Source organism: Zeus faber (genome assembly GCF_960531495.2).
Source record: "Zeus faber genome assembly, chromosome: 2".
In the NCBI taxonomy this organism is placed as follows: Eukaryota; Metazoa; Chordata; class Actinopteri; order Zeiformes; family Zeidae; genus Zeus; species Zeus faber.
This window is the reverse complement of record NC_137189.1, coordinates 16829740-16848261: the sequence shown is the minus strand read 5'-3', so window position 1 is coordinate 16848261 and position 18522 is coordinate 16829740. Positions and strand designations below refer to the sequence as shown.

Sequence of the window (18522 nt, the reverse complement as noted above, 5' to 3'; positions counted from 1 at the left end):
TGAAACAGACCGCCAGGATGCGTGTTTGTGTGCATGTGTGTGTGTGTGCGCGCCTTCCCTTCCCGTGGAAAACTGGTCCTCGACAGAGTGATTGTTCCGTGGAAATGGCGTGAAGCCACCCTGACTCTTTTTTTAACAGCTGCTTTACGCTCCTTTTCTGTTCTGGTTTCTTCTGCGTGCAATAGCTGACAAAATAATAGGGCCCAGAGAGTGTGGGTGAGTCTAGACCACCATGGCTGCTGCCATAGCCTGTCGTAGCCGTGTATGGCAAATATGCAGACGGGTTCCGCACACACGCACGCACACACAGCGGCGTACCTGTTAAAGTGGTGGATGTCCCGGATGTTGCCGAAAAGCGAGCCTTTGTCCTCCGCACTCAAAGCCAGCCGAGACTGGTTGCTGATACAGTCCAAGTAGTCCTGTGGAGATGAGGAGAGGAGACGGGGAGAGAGATGAACTGTCAGAAGTGGCACACATCAAAACCACCACCACTACACCGCCGCACACCAATAAAGATAAACACATTAATTACATTGTATCTCAAATCAAAGTTATTCTGAATATGATTCAAGAATCGACTCTTGTGCCTCTTTAGGCACTTTATTGAGCTGAGAAAAACAAACACAATAACACAACTTTATTTATCTCAAATCCACTGTGGTGAGTAACTGACCTGTCTGTCTTTGTATTTGTGATGTGAAAACAATAAAATATCATTAGTCACTGCTAACCAACTAGAACTTCTGCTGACTTCGGCAGGGAAAGACTCCCATAAACCTCCCAACCTGCTCCGTCTCCCGTCTCCATTGCGTCTCTCCTTTCGTCTGTCCCGTTGACAGATGGGCTAAGTGCTGATAGCATCTATTACTGCAGGCAATAGCGAGTTTCCAACCTGGGCTCAACCCAAAACACACTGTGCGTCAACGGCCCCGACATGCAAGCAAGCAAGCACAAAAACACTTCCTGGACCCCTTTGCTGCTGAACAAAACCACAAGCAAGGAGCATGCGGAGGAGCTAACCAGCAGCATAATGATTTTAGATAAACAGAGCGCTGTCTGAGACTCGGCCAGGGCAGACATTACGACACACAGAAAGGTATCAGGTAGCCTGTGACATGTACAAAAACACACACACACACACCATTCAAACATACCCATACGCAGATACAAACTGAAGTGTGTTTATGTGTGTGTGCATGCATTTGCGTAAGTGCCGTATTTTTCTCTGATTTTCCTAAATAGTCGATGCAAATGACAGTCAGTATAATTTTCAGGTCATCAACCGTTAGGGTATAATTCGAATGTTATTGAACAAACCTCCCAATGATAACAGTATTTTTTTCAAAGATAAAAAACTCAAAATGCACTGTTCCAAATTATTATGCACAGCAGAATTTCAAAACATTTTATAGGTTATAAAGAACTGAAAATGGCCATTTGTTGAATTTGCAGCATTAGGAGGTCATATTTACTGAAATCTAAAGCTATTTCAATCAAAAACATCTTAACAGGCCAAGTTACATGTTAACATAGGACCCTTCTTTGATATCACCTTCACAATTCTTGCCTCCATTGAACTTGTGAGTTTTTGGAGAGTTTCTGCTTGAATTTCTTTGCAGGATGTCAGAATAGCCTCCCAGAGCTGCTGTTTTGATGTGAACTGCCTCCTACCCTCATAGATCTTTTGCTTGAGGATGCTCCAAAGGTTCTCAATAGGTCAGGTCAGGGGAGGATGGGGGCCACACCATGAGTTTCTCTCCTTTATGCCCATAGCGTCAGTGACACAGAGGTATTCTTTGCAGCATGAGATGGTGCATTGTCATGCATGAAGATGATTTTGCTACGGAAGGCACGGTTCTTCTTTTTGCACCATGGAAGAAAGTGGTCAGTCAGAAACTCTATATACTTTGCCAAGGTCATTTTCACACCTCCAGGGACCCTACAGGGGCCTGCCAGCTCTCTCCCCATGATTCCGGCCCAAAACATGACTCCACCACCTCCTTGCTGACGTTGCAGCCTTGTTGGGGCATGGTGGCCATCGACCAACCTTCCACTACTCCATCCATCTGGACCATCCATGGTTGCTCGGCACTCATCAGTAAACAAGACTGTTTGAAAATTTGTCTTTATTGTATTTGTATTTATTGTATTTGTATTTCTGGGCCCACTGCAACCATTTCTGCTTGTGAGCATTGGTTAGGAGTGGCCGAATAGTAGGTTTATGCACAACTGCAAGCCTCTGGAGGATCCTACACCTTGAGGTTTGCGGGACTCCAGAGGCACCAGCAGCTTGAAATACCTGTTTGCTGCTTTGTAATGGCATTTTAGCGCCTGCTGTCTTAATCCAATGAATTCATCTGGCAGAAACCTTCCTCATTATGCTTTTATCTGCACAAACCTGTCTGTGCTCTGAATCAGCCACAAATCTCCTCACAGTACGATGATCACGCTTAAGTTTTCGTGAAATATCTAATGTTTTCATACCTTGTCTAAGACATTGCACTATTTGACGCCTTTCGGCAGCAGAGAGATCCTTTTTCTTTCCCATATTGCTTGAGACCTGTGGCCTGCTTAATAATGTGGAACGTCCTTCTTAAGTAGTTTTCCTTTCATTGGGCTCACCTGGCAAACTAATTATCACAGGTGTCTGAGATTGATTTCAGTGATCCAAAGAGCCTTGAGACACAATACCATCCATGAGTTTAATTGAAAAACAAAAATTAAATGTTCATGACACTTAAATCCAATTTGCATAATAATTTGGAACGTGGTGTAAATGTGTGAATTGCAGGAAGACAGTGTTTGTTTTAATTCTGAGCTTTTATTTCTGCAATGATTGCTTAATATAATGTATTATGCTTCACTCTTTGTAGCACCGCAAACAGCTCGGTCAGCTCAAAGGAGGGAGAGAGAGAGAGAAGCAAAGATAGAGAGAGTTGGATCTCAACAAAGTTCAGGGTGAAAAGAGAAGAGGGGGATTTATCTTGAAATGTGACCTTGAACGGTTTTACCGGCGAGGTAGAATTGGGAGCTGCAGGGTAAAGTCTTGGGTCAAGGATTTGAGTTCAAGAGTAGCGCTAGAGGCTAGGGTCATGTTTAGGTTCTGCTGACCACTGGAGGTAGCGTTGAAGGTGATGCTTTATTAGCCGCAGGTCACTGGCCTGACCTGGCCTGGCCCATCCACTCAGCACAGCCAACAATGAGCACCGCTTTGCCAAACTGTAGACTCACACACACAAAGGATATATGCAAACTCAAATCCTTTTCGGTGTTAAACATTAGCCATCTTAAGTACACACGACACACACTTAATCTGATTCTTCCTGCATTTCCTACTCGAAAACATATTCCTCGCTGTGCACCACAGAGGGAAGTCTGTTGTGCACACACAATGACAAGTTCAAACATCCAGATCCCATTAGAGCTCTCTCTCTCCCTCCCCCTGTGATGTTCCCAGTTTAATCCCAAATCCCTGGTCAACATCAAATGCTGTGGTGATGCGTTCCAGGTCTGGGAGGGGGGGTGGGAGAGGGAGCTCAGAGGTCTGTCCCTGGTCTTGTTTGAAAGAGACTGATTGGCCTCATTAAAGCCCCCGATCCCGCCGAGGGAGTGCCCATCGCACAGAACAAACAAACAGTAAATGGTGTGCTGCACATGCAATGCAGAGTGAACTCACACACACATCCATTCAGCCATTTTGCCCCTCCTCTACGAAAGAACATCTTTTCAAAGCCACCACCTGTCCAAATACACATGAGAAAAATTCCAGTGTCTACATCCAAATGCACGTCAGACATATTTATTTTTTCGCCTTTTCACACAAATGAAATAAGCTGAAACGCTTACAAATACACATGCAACCAATCCAAATGTATACACATGGAATAAACCCTGCCCCCAAACAGGCACAAAGAGCTGGCATGTGGGTTGAGGGACCACCACTGACAGATGGAACACAGGTGAGCCCACAGGAGCCTGGGTAAATATTTGTGTTTAGGCAGTCACACCCTCGTCCCTGTGGAGGAACCGACGGTCAGGAAGGGGCACTTTTGGGGGTTGGGTGGTGGGGGATAGGGTTGGAGAAGTTGCTAACATGGGATAGGATTGGATGAGAGACAACAACAACTAGTCAGATAATCCTCTACCTGCACTGATGCTTCACAATGACAGGACCTTTATTTCAAACCGAAAGAGGATTAAGTGGATAAAGTGAGACGCAACGGTTCTGTTTTACGCCTACACAAAGAGCCTAAACAACGTCAGAATGGTGTTGTGTCTACAAACGTTCAACTCCATCAATCATGAGCCACCTGTTATATTCCCATTTGTATTTAAGGTGTCCATTCTTTTTTCTTTCCCATACTAGCTGCAAAATCTGCAGTGTCACAACATTAACGATCAATGTCCTGTATCCAGTACATGGACACTCAGAATCGACAAATCCAAAAGGTTTTCCTGTTACCTTAATGGCTTTAATGGGGCTGAGTAAGGCCAATTTCTAATACAAATGACAACCCCATTATTACTGGTTAGTACTTTATCAATCCTTGGGGTGGGGGTGGGGGGGGGGGGTACAGCAGCTCAGTGAGAAACGTGAAGTAAGTACAGAAAGTAAATTGTTTGCATTAGATTATATAGATATTGTCGCATAATAAAGCCATCACTTCACATCACTTGTGGTGGGCTGAGCAGAACCATTCCCGTTTGTTTCAGGGGTAAAGAAAGGCTGAAAGGATGTGACAGTCTGAAGCTAGTGAAGGACTGGCTGCCTCGCCGTTCCAGTGTGGTCTGGAACTGGGTGGTCTGGCTAAGTGACGACTGCTGGTGGGGGGCGGGGGGGTGTCCTGTTCCAGGCAGAGCAGCGGTAGCAAGGCATTAAGTGCAGCGCCGCAGCCCTGTTCACTGTTTTCCTAACCTACTTTGAGACGTTGTTATCTCAAAGTTGAACCTCTCTCTCTCGCTCTGGCTGTCTCCCATTTCCTCATTTCGCAACCTCCTCACCCTGTAGGTAACGGAGGAAGAAAGGAGAAGGAGAGTTGGGACACGGGAGGGTGGGACCATAGATCAGGGGGTTCTTCTTGACAGGCCATGAGGGGGGGGAAGAGGAAGCCGTTTCTCTGACAATAACCTCCATACCCCCGCCTCAAATCTTAACCCCTCCCCCCACACACACACACACATCCTATCACTCAAGACACATTTTCCCGCTTGTCGAGACCCCTCGAACAACAGGCGTTGCCCTCATGAACCTCAACTCCCACACAGTCTCTCTCTCTCCTTGGCCTGTGAACCCGGCAGCCCTCGCCGGGGGAGGAAACAACACTAAGTAGGAGGATACGGGAAAATGCGGGCAAAGTTTCAAAAATGTGTGGTAAGGCTCACACACACATACTATACCATATATTTTTCCACCCCGATCATCACACTCGTATTTCAACTTTCACTACTGTAATTCAAGTTGAGTCGCAGGACATGTCTGCAGGCGACTTACTCACACATCACATATGCTCCCTGCACATGGGGCATAAAGGGGATTCGCTGAGCAGATACTGTAAACCTCTTAAAGAGGACTTATTATGCAAAAATCACTTTTTCAGTCATTGTGCCCATACATTTGGGTCTCTGATGGCCCTACTTACACACAAACAGTGAAAAAAAAAGACAACTCAGTCAGTCTTTTGTGAGCTGTCTATTTCAGGAAACATGTCCTGAAACAAGCCGATCCGATTTTGGACCCTTCGTACATGGCAGGGCCCACAGTAGTATTAGCAGTATTAGCATTAGTAACAGCCCCCCATCTGAGTAACAAATCTTTTAAAAGAAAGAGGAATTAATGCCTACTGTGCGTGAAGAAACTGCAGACAATTGAAATGTAAGTGTATAAAATAATTCTGCTGTTTATTTATTTATTTATTTTTAGAAAGAAAAAGTCTGCGGTAGATAGACTGTAGGCTGTGGCGCACGGTCCGCTGTGCTTTTCGCCAAACAAAACCAATAAAAATAGTGAGGTTTTATTGTAGATATATTTACTTATTCTCTTTCATTTTCCGACGTTTACGTGAAACAAAAAATCCTGGCGCTCGAGTGTCCCGGTGCGTTGCAGTGACAATGTCTCCCACAGGCCTGAAGCACAGCAACCAAAGTTGAAACAAATTTTAAAATGAGGCCTTGTAGATCTAATATGATTGAAGATTTGACACCTGGATTGCATATTTCTCGCTTCAAATTTGTTCAGAAACAGACTTAGTGTACTGTTAAGGTAAAATCAGTGAAAGTTTACAGCGAAATCCGGATTAAAGCTCAAACCCCATTGGCTCACAGAACTCGGGGCCTCGGGACAGCCCTGATTTGTAACACTGGTTTTAAAGCATATTAACATGGCTTGAATGCATAAACTGAGTGGTATATTCAGCAAAAATCTTCATAAACATTTTTTGGGGACCTCAGAGACCATACATAACTTGTTGAAAAGGAGCATAATAGGTCCTCTGTAAGGGTCTTTAGCGTCTTAAGCACAATTAGAGTAAACGTCTTAAGACATTACGGCAAACTTCCTCGGGAGACAGAGAGAAACTGATAGGGGGACGGAGAGGATTGTGGGAAATAAAAATCTAAATAGGAAAGAAAGAAAGAAACGGGGGTGGAAAGGGAGTTCAACCTTTGATACAAACCACTACACCCAACCTTAAACAAAACCAAAGAAAGCCAGCAAAAGCACTGACTGGGGGCAATGTTTGTTTCTGAAGTTCAAAGCTGATCTGAAGTGTGTGTGTGTGTGTGTGCGTGTGTGCGTGTACTTCCATATGCCTATGTGTGATTGTGTGCCGATGCAGGCTGTACAAAAGGCACTGGTGTCATGTAACTTGTTCAAACCCTGGTGACCTTATTGTATCTCCCGGTCCCCGGTAGGCAAACGAGCAGAGTGTCACGTGTGTGAGCAAGGCAGTACAAAGCGCTAAAAGGTGCCTGTTATCTGGTTGATTTAAAGTCCCCTGTCGAAAAACAGGCCCGGCTTCAAAGGAAAAACAAAACAGGGGGGGAAAAAAAGGAAAATGTAACCGCCACTCCCTCCTACATCAGCTATCCAAATATGAAGATTTCTGTGAAGGGTTTCAATTTAGAAACACATTTAGGTTTTAAACTTGTCGCAATTGACAGTGCTATTGTGGTGATAGTACTCACCGAGTCAACTACAAACTATGCAAACTTTCATGAATGGAGGCAAAAATCCAAATTGTTGAAGTAGTTGATGTGTGGGAATTGGTTTAATTAAATACATTAAAGTCGCAAAGTGGTTTGCACTACAATCCCAAAATTCCATCAGAAAGTGCAAGGGTGACTTTCTTTTCTCAAAACAATGTCTTCCTCCGATGCTTTTGTCAATAGTCATCCATGACTGACCGCAACTAGCCACGTTGGTTTATTAAATTCACCACGGCTGCCTTTCTCTTCTTGTGTGTGCCCAAACTTTGCGTTCTTGCCGGAAAAGGACAACCCCCCCCAGCAACAAAATGGAAACAGCATACAGAGGAGTACATGCATCACCCATGTACATTGAACGGCTGTTCCTTAAAAACTTGCAGCTCAAAAGAAGATCAAACATGGAATTTAACAAAATAATCTTACGTCTCTTAGAATGATCTTTTTACCGTTTATGAGTATATAAAGGTCAGCAGGTTTTAAAAGCTAAGCATTTTAAAATAGTGATCTTTTGATATCTGCAGCTGCCTGCCTTTATCCAAAACCCGACCCCAGTTTTTTATCTAAAACGATCGAGTCTATTTTATTTCGACATCAGGGAAAAAAATTATGGCGATAATTATTGTTATCGTTTTATCGCCCAGCACTAATTCGAATTGTGCTTAGAGGGAGGTATTTTCATCGGACATTATGACCGGAGAGATTTAAATATGTTGGACTTCAAAAGATTTTCCCGGTCAAAAACCGGCAATACAGGATAACGGAAACGCTGAAACAGACACACACGCGCGCGCACACACACGCATATGTATGTGTTGCCAGTATAATACCTGCACGATGCTGCGCAGGTCCTGGACGTAGGTCCTCTCCGTATCCAGTATCTCCTGAACCACGCGGTCCACGTACGTTCTGGGCGCCTGGCCCGGCGTCGTGCGCTCACCTCCTTCTGCACTCAGCTTTGGTTCCGAATGGCACGCCGACATCGGTGTCTGCGCACTGCCCCCCCTCCCGGACCCCGACCCGCCTTTGCTCCGCTCCTCTTCGTCCCCGCATGCCAGCTGCCGGGCCGGGACCAGCTCCAGCCGTATGGCCCCGGAGTCGCGGTCGGCAGCGGCGCTGTGACAGTGCGGGGTGGGGCCCAGTGTGGAGCGGCTGCCCAGCGAGCAGTGGCTGTCCCGCGAGGAGGCGGAGGAGGAGGTAGAGCTGTAGCTGATGGGCCGCTCGGCGCTGTCCGGGGAGGAGTCCATGCCGTTGGCGGAGCAGTAGCGTAGGGGCGCGTGGCGGAAGGCCGAGTTTCGGAGGCAGCGACCCGGGAAGTCGACTGAGCTCAGGGCCGCTCCAGAGTCCGGAATCTCAGGAAGAGGAGGCAGCGCATCCGGGGGGAAGTTGAAATCATCTGCAGAGGGAGTGGGGGACAAATTAAACACAAGTTCATCTATTTACTCCTGACAATGTTTGCTTGGACTGAATTCCAATTCTGCTTCATCTAATATCCATCCAGCTCTAGTCTGAGCTGTGATTCAGGATTTATACAGTTACATCTGACTAAAGTGCAGGGTTTACTCCATTACATATTTAATTCACAAAACCCAGCTCTGAATTTTCACTCACTAGATTTAAAAAAAGTGCTGAAGAGCCCGATTGTGTGACTTCCAACGGTTACAAAACCACCTTCATGTCCTCACAGCGTCCTAATTCCTGACATTCTGGTTAACCTAAGCTCCTACCGACCACTGGCTCTGTGAGAACCAGTGTACCGCCTTTTAGAAACCGACCCCCAGTCAGTCCTCGGCTTCCCCTGGTTACACTACGAGCATTGGTATCTGCAATAGAAGAAGCACTAACAAATGCCAGCTTTTTAAGAAATTTCTACGGAAAGATTTTGTTACTGAAAAACAAGGAGAACTGTGAGAGGATGTATCCGAGTGCTCTCTTTGAGTGTATGTGGAAGTACAACTGTGTATTTGTGTGTGTGTGCAGCAGAAAGAAAAACAGAGAGAGAAAAAGAGAGTCAGGGTGGGTTCAATGACCAGATTAACGGTGTAATGCTGAGAATCTCTCTCTCTCTCTCTCTCTCTCTCTCTCTCTCTCTCTCTCTCTCTCTCTCTCTCTCTCTCTCTCTCTCTCTCTCTCTCTCTCTGAATGAAAGCCCTATTTATATGGAAGAGAAGCAGGTTTGTGTGTGTGTGTGTCTGAGAGAGTGTGTGTGTGTTCATCCTGGTACATCTACAGGAGGTCTATTTGGCAACCAACTGGTGCCGAGTTGGCTCGCAACCGTGTGTGTGTGTGTGTGTGTGTGTGTGTGTGTGTGTGTGTGTGTGTAGGGATCCGTTGAGATATGATTACCCGCTCCTGAGGCCCCACACTTAGGGCCCGCTGAACCCAAAACCACACAAGCAGCGTCTCACACTGGACAGCTAGAGTTTTTCCCTACTTTTTCCAAAGCGTCTGCTCTTAGAGAATGCTATTTTTGATTAAAAAAAACAAAAACAAAAAAAAACAACTTTAGAGCAGAGCGAGAGAAGCCAGGTGAAAGCTTAACGCCAACAAAGTCGACGGTTTGTCTTCAACTGTAGGTCGTGTTGTGGCAGCATTGAGATGGCTTGGCCGACAGGGTAGTGCTGCTCTCATGGACAACAACAACAGCAGCGGCAGCGGCGGCGGCGGCAGCGGCAGCGGCGGCGGCGGCGGCGGCGGCGGCGGCAGCGGCGGCGGCGGCAGCGGCAGCGGCGGCGATCAGTAGCTGCTGATCTGGGCCAGATCTGACATCAAAGCATCAGAGATCACAGATACACGCTCGGAAAAAAACTGAAACTTGGAAGAGACTCAAACGAAAGCCCAGTTCGTATTCTCTATGCTTTCAGAGAAGTCCCAGGACAACCAACTAAAGCCCGACCAATATGTTTTGGGTTTTTTTTGTCACCAATACGATTTCTAAAGGGGGGGGGGGGGGGGGGGATGCCGATATTCCGATAGTAACCAATATTATCTGCCGATACGTTTTTATATATATTTTTTCATGTGTTCATACCAGGTTCATGTGTATGAATAAAATTGAATGTATGATAACAAAATAAATATTTTACAATAACTTAGTAATTATTAATAATAAAATTATAAAAAATACTAAAATTAACAAATCAGTTTGAACCGTTTCAATAATTAACTCAAATAACTGTAACACAAATGATTATCATTAAAAAAAGCAATTGCACTCAAATGTTTATTTAACAAAATCTAAAATTAAAATAGTATTTAATTAAAAAATATATTTAATATTTTTGAAATCCCTCGTTTCAATTTGTTACTGTTGTGTTTTCATCTGTTTTTCTAAAAGCAATTCCAAGACGGATCCAGTAGGGCCTGTCGCTTTAAGACATTAGGTTGTGGGTAATGTAGGAGGCCTGTTTGCACATGGCTAGAGGAGGATGACGGAGAGATGGCTATGAGAGCCAATACACTTGTTATGCGATAAATTGATAAATGCCAAAGTCCAAAGAGTAAGACTACCATCACATAGTCTCTGTGGAAGGAAGTCATTCATTGTTGGAAGTTCCCAACAATCAGGATTCCATGCAAACGGACTAAACACTGCATGTGAAAGCCCTCAGAGAAATTTCATCAACTTTATAAACATTTTGCACTCAAAAACTCAAAGAAATTCCAAGGCCATTGCTTTGGGGCTACAAGCAAACTCCATGTGTGAGGACACAAACAAGGAATATGGTTTTGATTGATTTGAGGGTGACTAAGGAATGTCAACATTTTAAATTTAGGACTAAAACCCCAGACGGGAAGAATATATTTTATAGGAGGCCTTTCCCCGATGTCGGTCCCCCGCAGTCTCCGCTAGCTTACTATCGACACTGAGAATACTTTAATCATTATTTATTTTATTCTCCAAGATTACATTTAATATTCTCAAAAATGTAATGTCAACAGATGAATATTGACTTGATTCAAGATTTATTTGAGCAATGGGAAGTCATAAGGACTTTCCTTAATTATACCAGTGGCTTATAAATCTGTTCATGCATGGTATAACCTTTATCGGCACTTTTTCTGTGAAATTTTTACCGATAGCGATAGTTCTTCGGAACCCAAATATCAACTGATATATGGATGGGGCCCTACAACCAACCAACATGCATGCTTGTGTACAGGCTCTTGAGCAAACCCCCGAGGAACCTTTTCTCTAGCACTGCCGCGAGTGGATCCACTCACATTCTGAGCACTAATGTGATAAAACATATCAAGGGTATACATTGTGTCTCATATGGATTGTTGAAGGTCTGTCTCTCAAAAACACAAACTGGGAGTATGATGAGCTGAATGATGGCTACTGATAATCATTAGGTTCAAGCATCGAGCCAAGAAAAGAAGAAGAGGGGAACTGGAGCGTCTTATCCAAAGTTGGCATCACACAGTATTCATCACGCTCAAGTTGGGAACCAATTCCCTGCTTGCAACACTTTGTGTGTCTGTCCGCGTGCGTGCGTGCGTGCGTGTTAAGCCAAATGGTTGCACTCCCAAAGCTGACCCACTTTTTCACCAATTGCAAATCAGGGAATGAGAAAGATAACCTACCAAAACCACCAAAAAAACACACGACCACACAGACAGCCTTGACTTCTGAATTAAGCCTCACACTCCTTTTGGGTGACTGCATGTATGTACATTGGATAAAGGGCTGTATAACGTTACACAATACCACACCAATAGGTAACTGAAGACCTTAACGCCGGTGGATGAATAAGATGGATCCTAGGATATATGCCCTCTTATCTCATTTAGCCAATATATGTTAAGCTGAGATGTGTGTACGTTTCACTTGGAAAGTGCCTTAAGTTTATCAAAGCAGCGATAAGACCAACTGTGCCAACATCTTAATGGTCAGCACACCGACTATAACAGTTAAGCACAGGCCGCACCTGCACACACACATACACACACACACACACAATCTCATAGAGTAAATACAGAGAAACCATGTGTTTCCGTTTGCATTGAAACACAAACATTAGACAGAGTGGAAGATTGCTTCAACTTGTGTTTGCTCAGCACCTTCATCCCACCATGTCTCGGGCACACCCTCGCATTTTTCTGGACGAACACACACACACACACACACACACACACACACACACACACACACACACACACACACACACACACACACACACACACACACACACACACACACACACACACACACACACACACACACACACACACACACACACGATGACTGGTCTTTGGTTACCCTCTGTCCAGATTATGTTCAACCTGATCTGTGTAAATGATCTCTAATTATGTTCCTAAGCCTTCAGGTTGAGACTGTTTGTGTGTTTGAGTGTGTCTGTCTATGCCTGCATGAAAGGATTAGATTAAGCGTGTGAGTTTTACCTCCTCTTCCAGGAAAGGCAGACTGAGTGACTGTTGGAGAGCCTGTGCTACCTCAGTTTTTGGCATTCATTTAGCGAACAATCACTGTGCAGAACCAGCGAACCGCTGTACAGGCTAGGGTACAAGCCAAAAACAAGCAAAAAAGTTATTTCTGAGATCTACAATGGGTTCTACAATTCTCATTTTGCCAATAATTAATGGCCACTCCAAATTCTTTATATTTAAATGTGGGTCCTATTCAGAGGTAGAATTGTAGACAAACCAACACAGCAAAGGATATGTGCAAAAATGTTCATTCCCTTCATACCCTCATTGTTTCAAACAAAATAAAAAAATAAAATAAAACTTCAAACATGGTATTCTTGTGTTGGATAACGCACAGAACTAACACCTTGATGTACCCCATTGATAGTGACATCAAACTGCAGAAAAATCTTTGCCATATCCATTTTTTTAATAACATAATTTTGCTGCCATCGATTTTGCCAGTGAACACAAACTTAAACCCTTTAATAGACGGGGACTAATTGCTTTACAAACCAATCGGCACAGCCAAGGGGTTAATGACTCGTGGTAAAACCTGACCCACCCACTTCAGTCGCCCACTTTATGGCCACCTGAAGGGCTCTTCATCCTGGAGTGGTCAGCAAACAGCTGTGAGCCCCCTGCCTCTTTAATGGCCTCTGACGATCTTCATAGGGAGCCGGACAGCATCGGGAGCGCTCCGCAATAGGCCCGTGAACCAGTCCGCGAGGACTTTCCACTTGATAATGCGGCTGTCGGGAGGGTAAGGCTTGAGCGAGGGGTATCAATGGCACTTTCTGTCTCAAGGTGATTAACATCCCTTGGAAAACACGATAAAACTTCCTGTTTAGTGTCCGGGCATGTCTGAAACGGTATCTGTAAATCATTTCCTTTTGTGTATGCTCGCAGAGTTGGGCCACTTGTAGACAAATTATCCTAAATGGACAATCACCTGCTTTTGTAAACATAACAGAGCCTAAAGTATCTTCCCATAGCACCAACCGCACCCATATAGGGTCTGTTTCGCTCTCTCCATTGCTAGTTTGCTCATGGGCATTCATAGTATAGTGGAGATAAGATCGACCCTGACGTTGGGTGTATGGGACAGCTGCTGGTGTTTGCCTTTTCTTCTCTTTCTCTGCCTCTCCTCCCCTCCTCCTCAATACACCCCTGAGTCAGCTTTCATCCGTCAGATCACACACTGCACAAAGGGACCTACGCCACAGAAACACACATGCCTGTCGCGCCCCCACCCACACACACACACACACAAACACACAAAAATAGCCAATATTATTGGAAATAACGACCAAGGTGTCGCTTCAGCTGGATTTATAAACAGATAGAACACAAGTATTGATGACAGACAGAGATAAAGACAATTCTCCCCCTTTACTCATCGGAGTGCTCTGGCTCAGAGAGTCACTCTTCAACATGACATCACTGAGCTGATCCCAGGACAATGGACCGGCTTGTGAGCTGCGAGCCTCTCCCTCAGCCCTCCCTCCTTCTTTATCCTTCCCTCTTTCTTCTTTCCATTTGTCTTTCCTCCTCCATTAATCTTTTCCTCGCCTTTCCTCCTTATTCTTTATACTCAAATTACTGCATTGTGTTATCACTCTCTGAAAAACAAAGTTAAGTTCAGGAACTTATGGAGTAGCTCTCCGTCCTTTGCCAAGTCAAAGCCACTCTATAACATATACTTTTGTATGTAAAAATATACAGCTTGGGCACTGTATATATTTCTACAGACTTCTGGGCCAAAATCTGTATGCCAATAACATCAAATCTCATGCCTAGTAGTCATGATTTCCCTTTACGGTCTATTCTTACTCAATATTGCAACTTTAACATAAAAAACATTTTACATATTTAACTTGTTACATAATATATCAGTAATAATTACAGCTTTTAGGTCACAAGTAGGCTTCTTTAAACTCCATGGAAAAAGTGCTCTGTGTAAATCATTAAAATGTTTCGTAGCAGGACGCCAAGTTGACTGAGGAGGAAAGACTGGGGTTTCCTCTTGGAAAAGAGCGAATTAAGGCGCACAATGCGGCCACACGGACCTGTAGCCCTCGCATCCATTCATCAACCTTGTTTATCAGTGTGTATTCTTGTTTATGAGGCAATAGGGGCCTTGAGGTTGATGCCAAGCAAGTTGTGTCACTGTGCAACTCGCACAACAAGTACAATGAAAATACTCAATGACTCCAGAGGGAGTCTTGGATTGTTTTCACCCAGAATTATTATATCATCATCAACGACAATGACCGTGAGTTTCAAATATATTGAGTGTCTGTGCGTGATAAGAATGTCAACATATTTGCTGCCATCTATTATTTTGCAAGTCTCGCTCACACGCGTGTGTGTGTGTGTGTGTGTGTGCATAATCATAACAAGTAATGTCATACAAGCTCATCCATTGTCGGAACAACTAATTTGTAAGTCATTACAGTGTGTTACACCCCATCACTGTGGTTTCACCTTAACAGAGTCATGGAAACGCTTCCAGGTGGGATTACACAGATAAGGGATCAAGCGGACCGGACAAAGAGGGGATATACGAGACTCGAGGTTTCGAAAAGGACCAGACCTGAGAGAATGAAAGTCGAAGGAAAAGAGAAGAGGTAAGGTCATCAGCCAAACGCTGCATTCCCTCCTGGATTTCTTTTCCCCTAAATGTCCTCCACTCTTTCTGATCCCCCGTGTTAGCCGACGCTCCTCGGTCAGATACAGCACACCTGCCCCCTGGAGGGTCCGACCCCTTTTTGAAGTGAGAAAGACAAAAGACCCGAGAAGACACGGATTTGGGTGAACGGCGCGCTCAGAGACAGCTTTTTGTTCCCCGTGCGCCTCAGCAGTATAATGAGGCGGCATGGTCTGGCCGTCCGTTTAGTAACGCTGTCTGCGACACAAGGCCCCAGATCTCCCGACAATGTCCGCCGAGGGTCAGTCTTTACTTCTGATTGAGACGCAGACCTGATCACTACTGACGCTAAGGACCTTAAAGTGTCACTCAGGATTTCACACTCGGCGGATGAAAACCGGCCGCAAAAAGTGCACGAAAAAAGAGGGACGAGGAAAGGCCATTGCAGACATACTCGGCGGAGTTCATGCGTTACTAAACCAGATGTTGAAGAGAAAGAGGGAATACGCCTGTGCAGGATGAACTTTTGATTGAATGTGCAGCAGATGGAACCACAATCTCAAGAAGTTTTCTGCCTTTTGAGCAGCTGAGACAGAGATCTCTTATGCACACATTAGATCTCTGATCAAACAAAAGCACACACACTTGCTAAACACAGAGCACAGTTTTAGAGGCAACTCCAGATTGTTATAATATTGACATCATGATATGCGTGATATAGTGACCTAATTACATATGACATACATGACATATTTAATGCCACTCCCTGCTTGGTTATAATATCCACATCAGTAGTGATTGTTTCTCAAATATTCAAATCAAACATTCAAATATTCCAAAATTTCGATATTGAGGTATTGACCAAAAAATATCATGATATTCTATTTTTGTCAATATCACCCAGTCCTTATATATTCCCTTTAAAAGTGATTGTTGGGTAAATGCCCTTTCCAAAAAGTGTGCCTGTCAACAGCTGTTATTTCTGCGTCGTTGGTGAAATGTTAATGAGAGCTTTATCTGTGATTTTCTTGGACAGTTTTCTTTCGATATCAGTTGATATCAGCGTGAGATGTGGAGCACAGAGGATGGGTGTAGAGCCGCTGTGGGAAAATCTCTAGCGGTGAGCTCACACCCCCTATTTTCAGGCGCACACACACACACACACACACACACACACACACACACACACACAACACACACACACACACACACACACACACACACACACACACACACACACACACACACACACACACACACACACACACACACACACACACGGGACAACCAAGAGACCCTTGCTGCACACACCCTGGACTGTGACACACTGGCCCCATTCTCTGACCTGATTGAATTTCTGCCCAGAGAACAATCTCCACTTCGAAAGACCTGATATCGTGCAACTTTTTAAACTCTCCTCGCCACCTATTTCTAATTCTCTACTTCTTTTTTTCAGACCCCATAAAGACAGGGTCCCAACTGGGATCATTGCAACCGAAACCATAAAAACAAATAGCAATAACTTACCCTAACATAACTCAAACCAAATGTTCTCCAGAGGCCTATATGTCCACATGCATGCCTCACAAACCAGCATTCTTGAACGTTCACAAAAACGCAAGCTATAACACAAACACATGCACACGGACACACACCAATAGACATTGATGAAAGCGAGTGAATGGAAAGAGCATTGATTTTTTGTGAGATGGGCAATTCCCCAAAGAATAAGCACCACCCACAAACAAGATCCCCAAACACCACTAAATACCCTGCCTGCCCCAACCCACCACACCTCCAAACAATATTCCTTTCCAATGTTGTGTGTATACATGAGTGTGTATGTTGTGTGTGTGTAGTGGGGGAGGGTGCAGATGTCCTGGTGTCTTCCCGGCGGGCTGCATAGAAGGTGGTGGTGGGGCTGTGTAGAGGACGGATGGTTCCATTGTCCCCGGTACCCTCGACACCAAGAGCTTGCTCTAAACAGTAATTACCCTCCCACCCCCCCTCTCCCCTACACCCTTTGTGCCCCCCTCCTCTTTAGGGCTCTAATTTGGGTCACAGTCTGAAGAATGGCATCTCAGCCCTGCTGCCCAAGCAGAGTGCTGAGTCAAATCTGCATCGGCAGCAGAGGGAGGACACAGACACATGCATTAACTAATAACTTCTGAGAGATATGTGGGGGTTGTTAAAAGACAAAAAATGGTGCGCAAGGGTGAACACGACCTCCAATTGAAGCCAGACACCTGGTTTTGTGCTCAGCTAATGGTCAAACATCCAATTTCATTAATTGCACCCGGTGGAACGTTGCGACTGTGTACACGAGCCCGGCTGTGAAAGCCAACCCCTCACCCTCGCATCATCGCCAGGAATCTAACTTACATCCCCTCAGGAAAGCAAACATGTTCTGTTTAACGACAACACTTTGAGAAACAGGCAGAAAAACTCTCTGAAAAAGTGTTCTACAACAAGCCACACCGGGGTGGAAAGAACGCCGGGATTACTGTGAGAAAGGTGAAATCACAGCACAACCACGAAAAGGAGACAATGCATGATATGACACACTAAATCAAACTGTCACAGGCCAGAGCCCCACAATGATCCGACGGTGCATTTATTTTGAAGTCACGTTATTAATCCACAACAAACGGCTGGAAATCCCTGTAAACGAACATGTAGTCAATAAAGGTGAATTGTCTGCATATACTGAGGAAAATAAACTTAAAATTTCACTCCTATCCATCCAATATTGCCAAAATCAGAACACAACATAAAAGGTAAATACATTTTTGTTTGTTTTTTAATTGTGTCATTATATTGTCTACATTGTAGGATTCAATTAAATTAAATTACATACTGATAATGTAAAGTTATTGAATAAAAGGTTAGTGGTAACAGCTCTCTTACCAGTAGGCATTGTGGCTAGACTCTCCTTCAACAGAAACTAGACACAGGGGGGGTGGTTGGGAAACAATGAGTTGCCGATTTTTCGGGAGAAAAGCAGCCGTCCTGAGAGGGTCACATATCCAGGGTATTCCGAACAGTATCTCCAAAGTGGCAGCAGCATTCCTCGCTTGAAGCCGGGAGAACTCCCTCAGTGGACTCCCCACATTCTCTCACTTCTCATTCTGCTCTCCTTCTCCTGATGACCGAGCGTGGCGTCTGCCACTCCAAAACACACGCACACATGCGCACGCGCACACACACACACACACACACACACACACAGAAGCTCAGCGTTG

General features: G+C 44.7%; 1 protein-coding gene across 1 annotated transcript in view; it reads right to left on the bottom strand.

The window, feature by feature from the left end:
• The window catches only part of LOC307247114 (pleckstrin homology domain-containing family G member 1), a gene marked incomplete at its 5' end in the record, with an annotated part of 32571 nt that extends 14374 nt beyond the window's left edge, over nt 1–18197 (bottom strand). Inside the window, 3 exons of the mRNA XM_080023180.1 lie at nt 319–419; nt 8031–8596; nt 18188–18197. Of these exons, the coding sequence (XP_079879306.1) occupies nt 319–419; nt 8031–8596; nt 18188–18197 (677 nt within the window). The remainder of the gene's footprint in view (nt 1–318; nt 420–8030; nt 8597–18187) is intronic.
• Between the last annotated feature and the right edge of the window lie 325 nt (nt 18198–18522).